At 44.9% G+C, this 13,607-nt stretch overlaps 8 protein-coding genes across 8 annotated transcripts; 6 read left to right on the forward strand and 2 right to left on the reverse strand. All coding sequences in view use genetic code 12, as the record gives it.

Annotated features, from left to right (window-relative positions):
- Positions 1 to 47: 47 nt before the first annotated feature.
- DFG10 (3-oxo-5-alpha-steroid 4-dehydrogenase) lies at positions 48 to 1,052 on the forward strand (the record flags this gene model as incomplete). The annotated part of the gene is made up of 2 exons (XM_066157840.1): positions 48 to 862; positions 974 to 1,052. 2 exons carry the CDS (start codon positions 48 to 50, stop codon positions 1,050 to 1,052), a joined length of 894 nt encoding a protein of 297 aa, XP_066013937.1.
- A 189-nt stretch (positions 1,053 to 1,241) lies between these two features.
- PSN45_002330 (uncharacterized protein) lies at positions 1,242 to 2,582 on the forward strand (the record flags this gene model as incomplete). Its single annotated transcript, XM_006689096.1, has 1 exon — positions 1,242 to 2,582. The coding sequence occupies one exon, from the start codon at positions 1,242 to 1,244 to the stop codon at positions 2,580 to 2,582; it is 1,341 nt and encodes a 446-aa protein (XP_006689159.1).
- A 73-nt stretch (positions 2,583 to 2,655) lies between these two features.
- Positions 2,656 to 3,456, forward strand: VPS28 (Vacuolar protein-sorting-associated protein 28; the record flags this gene model as incomplete). The annotated part of the gene is made up of 1 exon (XM_006689094.2): positions 2,656 to 3,456. The coding sequence occupies one exon, from the start codon at positions 2,656 to 2,658 to the stop codon at positions 3,454 to 3,456; it is 801 nt and encodes a 266-aa protein (XP_006689157.1).
- A 971-nt stretch (positions 3,457 to 4,427) lies between these two features.
- Positions 4,428 to 4,880, forward strand: PSN45_002332 (uncharacterized protein; the record flags this gene model as incomplete). The annotated part of the gene is made up of 1 exon (XM_006690107.1): positions 4,428 to 4,880. One exon carries the CDS (start codon positions 4,428 to 4,430, stop codon positions 4,878 to 4,880), a length of 453 nt encoding a protein of 150 aa, XP_006690170.1.
- A 347-nt stretch (positions 4,881 to 5,227) lies between these two features.
- ASN1 (asparagine synthetase) lies at positions 5,228 to 6,952 on the forward strand (the record flags this gene model as incomplete). The annotated part of the gene is made up of 1 exon (XM_006689093.1): positions 5,228 to 6,952. One exon carries the CDS (start codon positions 5,228 to 5,230, stop codon positions 6,950 to 6,952), a length of 1,725 nt encoding a protein of 574 aa, XP_006689156.1.
- Positions 6,953 to 7,014: 62 nt separating this feature from the next.
- PSN45_002334 (uncharacterized protein) lies at positions 7,015 to 9,702 on the reverse strand (the record flags this gene model as incomplete). Its single annotated transcript, XM_006689092.1, has 1 exon — positions 7,015 to 9,702. The coding sequence occupies one exon, from the start codon at positions 9,700 to 9,702 to the stop codon at positions 7,015 to 7,017; it is 2,688 nt and encodes an 895-aa protein (XP_006689155.1).
- A 516-nt stretch (positions 9,703 to 10,218) lies between these two features.
- On the forward strand, positions 10,219 to 11,700 carry PSN45_002335 (uncharacterized protein; the record flags this gene model as incomplete). Its single annotated transcript, XM_066157841.1, has 2 exons — positions 10,219 to 10,948; positions 10,997 to 11,700. 2 exons carry the CDS (start codon positions 10,219 to 10,221, stop codon positions 11,698 to 11,700), a joined length of 1,434 nt encoding a protein of 477 aa, XP_066013938.1.
- Positions 11,701 to 12,278: 578 nt separating this feature from the next.
- PSN45_002336 (uncharacterized protein) lies at positions 12,279 to 12,803 on the reverse strand (the record flags this gene model as incomplete). The annotated part of the gene is made up of 1 exon (XM_006689091.1): positions 12,279 to 12,803. One exon carries the CDS (start codon positions 12,801 to 12,803, stop codon positions 12,279 to 12,281), a length of 525 nt encoding a protein of 174 aa, XP_006689154.1.
- Positions 12,804 to 13,607: the final 804 nt, after the last annotated feature.

A 13,607-nucleotide genomic window follows, 5' to 3' on the forward strand; every position in this document is an offset into this window, starting at 1 on the left:
TCTTTCGCATATCTTGAACGGCTCCATTCTATTTCAACTTCTCATCAATGGACTCAATTAAACACATCTTGGTGGAGCAGGTCAACCTGAACATCATGTTCTTCAAGCTCATGTACGAGCTCTTATCTGACTTCACCATCGACCATTGGGTGGCTCTTTTGGCCAGTAGTCTTTTGATGGGCCTAATCATTGCCAGCTCCGAAAATGTTTCTTCCAGAATAGTTCTATATGGTAAAAACTATGCCAACCAGCCAAATAATCCCCTGTACATTCCCCAAAATATCTGGGAGAGAGTGTTTGTCAGAGTGCACAAAATCACCGTTCCAAAGAAGTATTTCCTCCATTTCTATGTCTTCTTTGCTTTGCTTATGGTAATTAACGCCTTTGTGGAATGGAATTTCAACACTAACGCTTTTCCTCAAGTCAATGACTTCTTTGCCAGCTTCTACGAACGATTCTACACCAACTATCTTACCTCGGAACAAAACTATAAAAATTTGTATGTGATCTCCAACTTGCTCATGATCCAGTCTTTCAGACGGTTATACGAATGCTTATTTGTGTCTCAGTTTTCCGACGTTTCCATGAACATTCTCCACTACGTGTTTGGGTTGCTGTACTACTGGATGGTTGCCTCCGTTAACTTTGGGGGCATTTTACCCTACTACATCTATGGTCAATCCAACAACTACAAAGTCGAGTTGGACATGTCTGACTGGCTTTTTATCGGAGTGTTTTTGACTTATCTGATGGACCAATTCCAAAACCACCAACACTTGGCCAAGCTTGTCAAGTACACAATTCCGTCGTTCCGTCTCTTTGAATACTGTGCATCTCCACACTATCTTGATGAAATCATTTTGTATTCATGTATAATGAGGTTTTATTTGTGCTGTAAAGACATCAGGTGGATACAAGTGGACTTTGTGTTGATTTGGTGCTTAGTGGTATTAAACCTTTCTAATAGTTCCAGTCAGACGTACAAGTACTACCAGGACAAGTTCAAGGAGAAGTTCAAAATTCCCTATAAATTAGTTCCATTTGTGTGGTGATTTGACCCATGCACCCGTATGTACGCTCATATTATATATAATGGCCTCAGATATCATCAGACCCAGACACCCATAGTACTATCCCCATCTGGACCCAGGATCTGCTGTCTATTTTTGGCAGTACAAGCCTTTTTTCGCATCAGTCGCGATGGTTTGTTTACCGTTAGAACCATCTCATTTGCCTCCATAATGGTCAAAGTACCATGCCCTGTTACGGTGGAGTTGGAACCCACACAAACAAGTCTTGTTATTGGGTGTCCGGGTGTCCCTCGGTCGGTTCCTCGAATCGAAACCAAGCTTTTGATCAGATCCATCAATGGCCAACCATTTACCTTAAGATCGGTGGGCATCGAATTGAGAACTACTCAACGAGTAAGCATACCGTCCACCTTAGGATCCAACGAATCCACACAGGAGTACAAGTTGTACGAGGATCCGTTTGTGTTCAATCCCACTTTTGGAAACTTCACTGCTGAAAACTTAATTGGTCTTGACTTGCCGGTGTTGATATCTCTCCCCAAAGACATTATTTCCAGTGGCTACAACTTGAACTGGAATGCCAGCACCGTCCATAACTTGATTGTGCGAGTTATGGTGGGAGAGTCTGCCGAAACGGAGACTGGGTTCATGGAGCTGTTCCCTATTGCCGTTAAGTTGTATGACGCGCTCCCCATATACCGGCAGTTCACCGAGTCAATTAATGAAAGTGTGATATCGGGTGACCAGCAGTTGATAGTCGAGTATAAGTTGCAAGAGCTGTGTTTGGGTCCAGGAGACTCATTGAACTTGGCGGTTAAGATTATGAAAAACTCATTGAACTACAATGTCAGCAGTAAGTTGCGAGTCAAAACCCTAAATTTCCAGTTAAAAGAAGTGTTGGAATGCCACGAAGGTGGACTACCACCATATAAAGATATCACGATCATAGAAGACTTGAAGGATGGCAAGGAACTAAACTTGAACAACGAAATATCCTTGAACTACGGGTTTAAGTTACCTACCAACAGCGACTTTCTCTCCATCTTCGATAAGAATGAGTCCAGTTTGCAGAAATACACCTATTTCGACAGCTACCAAGACAATGTCCCTGTGCATATCGACAACCATATGAACCACAAACAGAATCAGGTTAAGCTCATAGAGGGGATCCCCATGACCCACTACCAGAACTTCACTACGGTTGGAAAGCTCTTTTCCATCAGATACGAGATTCTTCTCAAGCTCAAACTCGTCCATGGTAAGGATTTCACGGTCAGAATCCCTATAGTATTAAGTCCGTACAACAAGACGTCTAGCGAGTATCTTCTCAACTGGATCATCAACCAGTGTAAGATTTCCAGTGAGATATTTGGAAAAACCCTAATCAACCAGCTAGCACAGTCATATAACACCAAGGACTCCACCAGCTCGCTCTCAAGGTTCAAGGCACCTCTTCAAATCTACAAGTCCAATAGAAATGACTGGGTTAAGTTGGGTTTCAGCTTCGACTCGTTCGGAACTCCCCAACCTATAGGCTCATATATTGACTAACCACTAACGATACTATGAATTATGATTTTTAGCAACCGCTTCGCGCGACTTCCCTCTTCTTTCCTCACTAATCATGTCTCAACCACCGAGTTATGCACCCACCTCCACCACCAGCTACACGGTGCCGACAACTAACTACCACAAGGAGGTAACACGAGCATCATTGATATCCTCGCCGCTCCACAAAGATGTGTACAACTCGCTCGCAGAGATATACTCAATTCTCTCGGTGCTAGAGTTGATCGAAAACTCGTACATAAAGGACTATATCACTGATAAAGAGAAGTACACATCGACATCGCTACGTCTCATCAACCAGTATCAGATCATAGTAAACGGATTCAAGGAAGATCAGGCAAAAATAGACATCTGCAATGCTTTAATGACCAATTTGAACGGAAATTTTGACGAGTTTCTCGAGTGTTTTTCCCAAATGTTCAACCCAGCATGTCCGTTGGCAATCAAGAGATTGACAAGCGGAGTACCTGTAACCATAAGAGGCCAGGACCAGGACATCGGAAGCCAAATGTCGACTAGAACCAATTCTACACCCGTGAATGGACAGCTGGGATCGAATCAGAACGCTAGATTGATAGCAGAAGCCACCAGTAACTTCATAACATGCATGGATGCCTTGAAGTTGAACTACAAACATAAGGATCAACTTCATCCGCTTTTATCGGAGCTCGTTATCAATCTTAATGAGTTGACTGAAGATAATAATAATCTCGACTTCCATGGAAAGTCCAAGTTAATTACTTGGTTGATAAAGCTAAACAATTTGCAGGACAAAGAGTTGCCCAGCGAAGAGATCGAAGAGTTTCTTAATGACTTGAACATTGCGTATAAAAACTTTTATCTGAAATTAGAATAGTTAAGAAGAATATAATTATACTGGATTTCTAAATAATCGACTCTATTTGCTCTGCGTAGTTCAACACATTGGTGATGATCTTGTTGGATTTGTCGTGTTTGAATTCGTCATTATCGTCAGTGGAGCTGTTGAAGAACACGTATCCATTCTTAAACGTCCAATTCATGCCCAAGTCTTCCTTAAGAGACTCTTCAAAGATCATATCGGATTCTTCTTGGGGGAAGTAGAGTAAGTTCTTGCAGTTGCTGATTGGGATCGTGGCGTATGTTTTTTCCAAAGACTTTGCAATTTCATACCGTAAGGCATTGACCAAGGTGTCCACAAACATGATGTACTCCTTACATGGAAGGTTGTTTTCGTCGTTCAATAAATTCCAAATCTTGATATAGTTCCCTTCCATCAAATGCTTTTCCAAGTTGATGGGGAACTGTAAGTACTTATCAGAGTCCAAGTCATACTGCTGGAAGAATGTCAAGTGTTCTACCTCGATGTGAAACTTCGAGACCAATCCCTGCGACAATAATAAGAGTAAATACAACGAGATAATCTTGGTGGAGGTGGTGTTGTGCTCTTTCTTCAAGTGTATCTTTGAATTGGAGTAAAATGGCTTCAAATGTGAGTAGTAGTTTTCAAACACTTGTGTTTTGTTCAACAACAACGACGACAAGGCCCCGATTTCCAAGATCTTCTGGCTAATTTTGAAATCATTTATCTGGTCTTTGGTGGTGGAGTCAGTGGTGATGGGTACCAACAAGTTGTGCTTAATCAATTCGATTTTCAACGGAACCAACAACTGCTGGCATTTCTCGTAGTCCTCTTGTTCGAAAGTGCCGTACAACTCTTGCGTGATGGATTGCAAAGACATTACGTTTGTGGTTGGGTTTCGCCACTGGTGAGTTTGAGATTTAGAGTCGCGCGCGGGAGCTGGTGATGCAGACGAGTGAGACTGCAAATATTTCACTGCCACCGCAATGAACACCAAACTATTTACAAGGTCTATTTCCCAGCTCACAAAACAGATCTACCTTCATCCGTCGTATAAGATCAGTTTTGGTAAGGCCGAGAACTCGTTGGCGATTGGTCTGTTTGCCACGCCCGATCTCACCAGAGAAGCTTTTGTTCCAAACCCTCAATTCCTTCCAAAGTTGAACCAACTAATAGGTGAAAGGGTCCACGAAGACTTCACGTTCATAATGGAGGCCAGCGTTAATGCGAACTCATTCATGCCCATTTACGATCTCAGAGACGTACCCCGGTATGGCCGAATCCCTGAGATTGATAGTGTATTTGGGTATTTACAAGTGAGCGATAAAGGGGAAATGCTTAAAGGCACATACCAGAACAATGATATGTATCAGTTGTACAACTCTACGGGGTTGATTATGTTATCGGACTTTCTTCTTGAGGAGGTCAGAAAGCTCTAGAGTCTGTAAATAGTTAAACCACACTCAACACCGGGACCACAGGTAAGGACCCATACACCATAGTAGACCACAGGTCAGGACACATACACCATATAGACCATAGGCGTATCACGCCCTACCCATACCACACCTGGTGCAAAAACCGAAATCAAACTTCGGAATTTAGTAGTCAGCCCGGGTCCCTATCAGGAACCCGATAAAGTAAGTCGCATTTTCTTGAGTCACCGCTGAAAATTTTTTTTGAAAATTATTGACTCATAAAGCTGGAACCGTTTGTAAGTTTATAAAACAACCTCAAACCCCATTACAGCCACTTCCTGTAACATAGAAATACATATTGAAAAACCATGTGTGGAATTTACGCTGCTTTCAGACAACCTGACGTTGAGCAATTCAAAGAAAAGGCGTTGCAAAACTCCAAGAGAATCAGACATCGGGGACCAGATTGGTCTGGTAACGTGATCCAAAACGATACCATCTTATGCCACGAAAGATTGGCCATTGTGGGCTTGGACAGTGGTGCCCAGCCCATCGTGTCTCCCGATGGCAACTTCACGTTGGCTGTCAACGGAGAAATCTACAATCACATAAAGTTGAGAGACGAACTCAAAGATTACCAGTTCAAATCTTTGAGTGACTGTGAACCCATCATTCCTTTGTTCCAAAAATACGATACCGATGCTCCCAAGTACTTGGACGGGATGTTTGCCTGGGTTTTATATGACAAGAAGAACGATAGAATCGTGGCTGCCAGAGACCCCATTGGTATCACCACTTTGTACATGGGTAAGAACTCCAAATCGCCAAGAACCAGATATTTCGCCTCCGAGTTGAAGTGTATGACCGACGAATGTGATGAGATCATCGCTTTCCCTCCCGGCCATGTTTACGACTCAGTCACCGACAAGATGGTGAGATATTTCACTCCCAGCTGGTGGGAGGAATCTAAGGTTCCAACCGCTCATGTCGACTACAAGCAGGTGAGAGAGTCGTTGGAATTGGCTGTGAGAAAGAGATTGATGGCTGAAGTGCCATATGGGGTGTTGTTGTCGGGAGGATTGGATTCTTCTTTGATTGCTGCTATTGCTGCCAGAGAAACCCAAAAGGCAAACTCCAAGCAGTCCAGTGAAGGTATCGATGCCAACAAAGAATTGTCGGGTGTAGACGAGTCAGGCTCGTTGCACACGGCTGGATTCTCCAGATTGCATTCGTTTGCCATTGGTTTGCCTGGAGCCCCTGATTTGGTGGCTGCTGAAAAAGTGGGCCACTTTATTGGTACCATTCACCACTCCCACACCTTCACGTTGGAAGAAGGCTTGGACGCTTTGAACGACGTCATCAGCCACTTGGAAACCTACGATGTCACTACCATCAGAGCCTCCACTCCTATGTATTTATTGTCCAGAAAAATCAAGGCTCAAGGTGTCAAGATGGTGTTATCTGGTGAAGGTTCGGATGAGATCTTCGGAGGATACTTGTACTTTGCGGCGGCTCCATCTGCCAAGGACTTCCATGAAGAGTGTGTCAAGAGAGTCAAGAACTTGCACTATGCCGATTGCTTGAGAGCCAACAAGTCTACCATGGCTTGGGGTTTGGAAGCCAGAGTTCCTTTCTTGGACAAACAGTTCCTTGAAGTGTGCATGAACATCAACCCAGAAGACAAGTTGATCAACCAAAAGGAGGGTAGGATTGAAAAGTACATCTTGAGAAAGGCTTTTGATACTTCTGACGATCCATCTGCCAAACCATACTTACCAGAAGAAATCTTGTGGAGACAAAAGGAGCAATTTTCTGACGGGGTAGGATACTCTTGGATTGACGGGTTAAAGGATGCCGCCGAAGCTGCTGTTTCAGATGAAGAATTGGCCAACCCTAAACCTGAATGGGGTGATGATATTCCTACTACCAAGGAAGCTTACTGGTACAGATGCAAGTTCGACGACATTTTCGGAAACAGTTCTGCGGCTGCTTCCACAGTGATGAGATGGATTCCTAAAGCCGAATGGGGCTGTCACGCCGACCCATCTGGTAGATATGCTACCATCCACGAACAAAAGGTGGACAAGGCCTAGAGGTTGACATTGATATAGTTAATTGTAATATCATAATATTATAGAATGCTAGACTAGCGGTTTTATACGAACCCGTTTTGCAGCAACCACTGCTTGACGACTCCGAGGTCTCTTTTGTACCAGCTGTTATTAGTTTTGATGGTGTCCACCGCCTGTCTGTAACTTCTTTCAAATCCGGTGATGCCCTTGACAGCAAAGAACTCCTCAACATCTTTGTACATTTCTTCCGACTGGTAGTTGACAAATGCAAACCTAATGAACCGTTCGAGAATTGGAACGTTGGTAGCCAACTCCGCATGGATATCACCGTAGTTTTCTTTAAAGTAAGACCAGAAGCGATCTCTGGTTTTCCGGTTCAAGGTAAATGCCTCGGCCATGTAATGGCTGTCCATCAACGGAACAATAGACGTATCTTTTAACATGCCCAACAAAGGCTCCACGTATTTCATGTTGGAGATTGAAGGCAAGGATTTGACCGCTTGTTCTCTCGAGTCCAACGAGCTGGGATCGGTGATTTCCTTGACGATTCTGTCAAAATCTTCTTGTTGTAAGTCCTCAAGTCCTGCCATAGTAGAAAAGATGAAGAACGTCAAGTTTGGGTGGATCTTCCCGGTGTTTTTCCAGGTCTCGAACGATTCTTTGGCATACTCGACAAACTCAGGGACTCCAAGCCCACCTGAAGCACTGAAAACTGTGGTAATCAAAATGACCTTTCTAAAGTCAGTCTCACTGAGATCATGGTTCGACTTTACCTCTTGCAAAAGTTCAGCTCCAAGTTTCCTATAGACGAATCTCAAGAAACTGTCTATGCCAGTACATACCTCTTCGTCTCCTGAGAACACCACCCGTAACTTGCCCAAAATTTCATTTAATCCAAGCCAAACACCGTAGTCGTCACCCAACTGGTCAGCATCCACAATGGACTTGATCAACGTCAACAACGTGACCGTCAGAGTCGACCCCAACCCAGATATCGCCACTGCAGCCACGTCGGAGAACAACCCTATTTTATCTCTGGGACTCAACTTATCCATATATGGCAAGATGTGTTTGTCAATGACTTCCTGAGAGTAGTTGACTCTGTAGAAGCCGGTCGAGTTCTTGTTCAACTTGAAGAACCCATCACCAGTGGGAAAGTTCCCAATCACCACTCTCTTCGACTCAAACGAATCCACCGCAATATCCTCGACAATGGCATCATCCTCCAAGCCGCAAGAAATGTTCAAAGGAACCCACCAAACAGTGGTGTCGTCCTCTTCTTTCACATCACCAGTACTCAAAAACCTCGACTGCGTCAACACCAAATCCTTCCCATTCAACTCAACATTGATCAACGGGAACCCGATCTTGGTGACCCAGTGGTTCATCATGGAAGAAATTGGTTTACCAGACACCTCGCCCACCGCGTCCCACAAGTTAGCGGTGGATCCGTTGCCAAACTGGTTTTCTTGCAAGTACTTGGCCACACCCTTCAAAAACACCTCCTTGCCAATGTAGTTTGAAAGCATGGCAATGATAGAACACCCTTTATGATAGGAGATGGCATCAAAGATCTGGTCCACATCAACGGCATCCACCACGGGCACGTGGATTGGATGTGAGCTTCGCAACCCATCCAAAGTAAGAGACACTTGCAACGACTCATGGGTCACCATATTGAGGATGTTCCACTCGGGAAAAAGATAGTCGACGGCGATGTAGCCCACCCAAGTCGCAAACCCTTCGTTCAACCACAACTCATCCCACCATTTCATGGTCACAAGATCACCAAACCACATGTGAGCCAACTCGTGGCATACCACATAGCACACCTGTTTTTTGAACGATGCGTCCGAGGTCTCCTCGTCAAACAAAAGGGCGTTGCTCCGGTAGGTGATCAACCCCCAGTTTTCCATGGCGTTGTGGGAAAAGCTGTGGACAGTCAAAAGATCCATTTTAGGCAATGGGTACTTAACCTCAAACACCCGGGAGAAGTAGTCAATGACCTTGGGGGCGATTTCCAACGCAAACTGGGCGTTCTTGGAGTAGCCCGGTGTCGTGTAGATGCGCACCGGCAATGGCTTGTCGTCCAAGTACTTTTCCTGGGTGAAACTTTCCACATATTCAAAGTCTCCACAGGCCCAAGCAACCAAGTAAGACGAAATTCGAGGAGTCTTTTGGAACAAGTGAGTAGCAAGCCCGTCACCGGCATCGCTCACAGTGGCCACTGGCATGTTGGACAACACTGTCCATTGTTTGGTGATGGTGACACTGACACTGTAGGTAGCTTTCAAAGCAGGCTCATCGAAACACGGAAACGTTCTTCTGGCGTCAGGAGCCTCAAACTGCGTCGACAACATCACCTTCTTCACATCACCTTCGGTGTACTCGGAGCGGTAGAACCCTGTCATATTGGTCTGAATAAAAGCATCGTATTTTATGGTGGCTACTATCTGGGGTATCTTAATAGGGTCGATAGTTGTGTCCAATTTGATGACGAAAAAGTCCTTTTTTGCAAACTCCGTCACCGAAACGGCCCTGATGATTGTTTCCTGAGAGCCAGGAACTTCAATCAAAACGTTTTCTGCCTTCACCACAAGGGATCTGTAGTTAAGACTCAACTCGTCGGTTGCGTCCTTGACGTCCAAAACAATTTTCACGGTCCCGCTGAAGGTATTGGCTTCGGTGTCGATGTCATACACCGCCACATCGTAATGAGTAGGCACAAAGGCGCTGGGCAACGCATCATAGTATGGTTTTGGAGAAGACATTGGTGGTGAGAAAAATGCTGCGTTTTTCAGCTTCAATAGCGCGAGACGCATGAGCACCCAATGAAGAGATATTTACGCCAGTGGCGGGACGAAGCACACCGTGCCGTGTAAAGTTAGTTGGTGCCAGCTGCGGGCATGGCGTGGTGGTGAGTTTATGTGTGGCAAACCTAGCTATAGGCTTCCATTTCCGGTAGGGCTGCGAAACATCAGACGGAGAAGAGATGTTTGTAAAACGGCAAAACGGTGAAAAACGGCGCAAACACATAAATGGCACAAATGGCAAGTGGTGTTTGTCGTAGCTTTTATGTTTTTCACAATATTTGATGCGACACAAGATAGAAGTACATGTGCAAGTCAGTGAGTACAGGTGCAAATAACACCTACTCTGGTGAACCAATACCGCCACCAGGCATCAGCTTAACACCTAGCAAGTAGTGGATGTAGATCACGTGACCAGAATTTGACAGCTCTGAGTTAATTATAAGATTTGTGCGAGCAAAAAGTCATATCATATTAATGAAAGGGACTTTTATTATTTCAGTATTGGCAGTGTTGCACATGGCCATTGCCACTGCTAGCAGTGATGCGTTTGGTAACATCCGCCTCACGCCTAGGCTTAGAGCTGCGTGTGTGCCGGTCAAGGCCAATGGCAAAAATGCTTTTGTGGAGGTGCTCTCCAAGGGGTTGGAATCAGACATCAATGTTCCTACACTTATTTTCCACATCAAGGATCTCGAGAACTTCCTGAGCCTTCCTCTTCCAGACACGATTGCAGCTGCCCCCGCCGGAAGCGTGGCACTGGACGGGAAGTTTGATGTATCTGGTTCTGTTGGAGAAGATAAGTATCTCAATTCCTATTTGGTTGGAGACTCCAAGGACGAGCATTTCAAGCTCCACTTTGATGTGACAGACTCAGGATTGTACTGTGTATATGTCGATCCGGCTGCCGACGTTGTGTCATACGATTTACCCATCATTGTCCGGAATTCCTACGGATACTTGAATTTCTACGAGTACATTGAAGTCTCTGAAAGCCGGTGGGGGTTGTTACTTTACATTGCTGTGACGGCATGGTTGCTTAGAGACTTGATCAGAAGCGTGGGCAAGGACTTTCTGAACTTGAACAACATTTCTGTGGTTTCAAAGTCGGCAGTTTTCTTAATCTTAATGCCGTATATTGGGATTATGATCATGACCCTAGCCTCTGACTTTATCCTCAACTGTGTGGCCGAGAAGGGTTTCCTCAGTGTGTTCTTTCGGCTGGGGATTTCCATCTTTTCTTCCCTTTATCAAGTTTGTATTCTGATTATGCTTTTATTGTTCTGCATGGGGTATGGGGTGGTGTTTTACCACCGGCAAACAAAGTCGTACAGACAACTTCCTGCTCCAAAGATGAGAATGGCCAAGATCTTGGGTGGTATACAATTGGCGTTGGTTTGTGTCAACGGCATGTTTATGGTGTTTGCGTCGAACCCGAGCCTGGACTTGGCTGCAGGCCTGGCTAATTCTTTTCCCGTCGTGGAAGGTGCTTTAGTGCTTTTCCAATTTATCTTGTATACCACAAGTATTATCCAGGGTGTCAAGACTTTAAGAAATATCAAGGAATTCCCTCCTTATGGTTCCAGTGTCGAGGACTACGGTGAAAAGAATGAAGGTATCAGAGTGGCATTCAAAAGATCTCTTTGCTTAATTTTCTTAGTGCCAATGTTGTTTGGTGTTGGTGCTGGCATCATTGCGGGCGTTTCCGGTGGAGCCAATTTCATTCAAGACTTTGGTCCAAACGTCGATCCTGCGTTGGTTTCATACTTGACGCTCGATATGTTGATCAAAGATAGTACTTTCTTATATTTCCAGACGTGGAACATGATTGTCACTACCTTAGTAGTGATTATCGGGGTGTTCTTCATCTGGATCAAGGGCAACCAGGGGTTGGTAGTTGATGACAAGGAGTATTTTGAGGCTCCAGCGTACGGTGACTCCGACCCCGAAAGTGTATAGGTGTTCTGGAAACTAAATAGTTATCGATCAGATATTTTTTGCAACTTGTGGGGGAGTAATTGAGTACGCATTTTTTGTTTTAGACCTGCCACAATGAAGGGAGTCTATTGTAATCATTTTATTCTTGGCATTGTTGTCAAAGGCTTTTGCGTTTGGGCCTGATAAAACACCTAGCTTAGCCAACCTTACTCAACAAAAGAGAGGAAAAATGTTTGCATGTCGAACTCAGTGGCTTGAAAACGTTTGTGGGGTTAAACATAGGGAGCTTGAACAGTGAACTCCAAAACGACATAAAGGTGCCTACCCTAATTTGCCGAGAACATGTAATATCTTATGAGGAAGTACCTTATGCAAGTCGGCTTCGGAAACATGCACCGGGTAGTCTCAGCCATAACAGTAAATTCAATTTAACAAAAAATTATTACATGAGGAGTAACGAGAATTGGCATGCTCTTGCTCTGGATTAAGGGACAACATCTGTTGGCAGTTGACGAAAAGAACTTATGATTATTGATTCCAGCATTATATAGTTCTACTATTAATATACCTATTTTTGCAGCAATAACTAACGTCTGTTTCTAGTTCCGACGATTGAACTTCTTAAACTTAGTGTTCTTCTTCTTCTTAAACAGCCGCTCTGCAAGACCACTGTTGAAGCTCTTATCAACCAAACCTATTTCCTTCGCCAACGTGGTACCCGGCTCAACCCCAAACTTCTCAATTCGGGCCAAGTCCTTTCTGGAGGCTTCAGCAGAAGCTTCATCTCCGAACTTTTCAGCTCTCTTTATCTTCTTTGTTAATAAGTCCACTGCGAGCAGCTTTCTTTCTTCTGGTGTCAAGACCTTTGGCTTCTCTACCACTGCCTCAGTCGCGGCTGGGGCCAGTACAGCAGTCTCTCCCTCTGCCACGGGACTTGGGTCTTTGGGTTTAGGTTCCGCTGGAGTGGCCTCTATTTCAGGCTGAGGCTCGGCAGGAGCCTCAGCCACTCCATCACTTTCAGATAATCTGGCAATCAAATCAGCCTTCTTCCCGTCAAGAGGCAAGCCTCTAGCTTTCAAAAGTTCCTTCAACTGAGGAACGGTGTTGGCAATATAGTCAGACATTGTGTGTTTAGGGCGATATATTGAAAACAATCAACAGTTTAATTCTCAACGACGCGAACAATTGACTGGGATTTTTCACCTATAAAGTTTGACATCCAAAACAATTAACAATGATATCATGACGGCAGCGGTCGCCACCATGCATAGAATTACAAGCCGGGTCGTAGGAAACCTATTTTGGATTAAAAGCGTCTGGATGTGAAAGAACCGGAAGGCTCCTGCCAAAAGGGAGAATAGCCCCAAACACATGCACATGATCTCTATCACCACTCCGAACCGATTCAATTGTGCCACTTGCGCCTTGAAGCTTTCATCAAGATCATACTGTTCGCCGTTGGCAGTAACTGAGTCGGCGGCTCTGGTGATGAAGATAAATTGGGAAAAGGTGATTGCAAGGGTGACGAAAATAGCTCCTGTTCTGAGCCACGCGAGGAACGTCCGCTCGTTGGCCATCTGCTCTGTTAGTATACTAGTTACGTGTTTGATGGTACTGATGTGGTGGATCAAGAAGTACACATTTGGTGATCAATGATACATACGTGATCTCGGGCCACAGACCCCTGATTCGCAAGCACCACCGACGTGAGGTACACAAAGGGCCGGATCCACTGCGACTGGGGAGAACCTGGCGCCGGGGTACTTGTGTGGTGGGCATTATCTATGGTGTCGTTGGAGCTAATGGACACGATTGACTCGAGTTCAGAAGGGCGCGGCGATAGTGCTATGCCATGCAATTCGAACGTGTTGTATGTATCTGTGGCCTGGGATTCGGACGGCACTCTGGACCTGGTACGACGAAGTGGC

Source organism: Yamadazyma tenuis, chromosome 2 (genome assembly GCF_029203305.1).
Source record: "Yamadazyma tenuis chromosome 2, complete sequence".
In the NCBI taxonomy this organism is placed as follows: domain Eukaryota; kingdom Fungi; phylum Ascomycota; class Pichiomycetes; order Serinales; family Debaryomycetaceae; genus Yamadazyma; species Yamadazyma tenuis.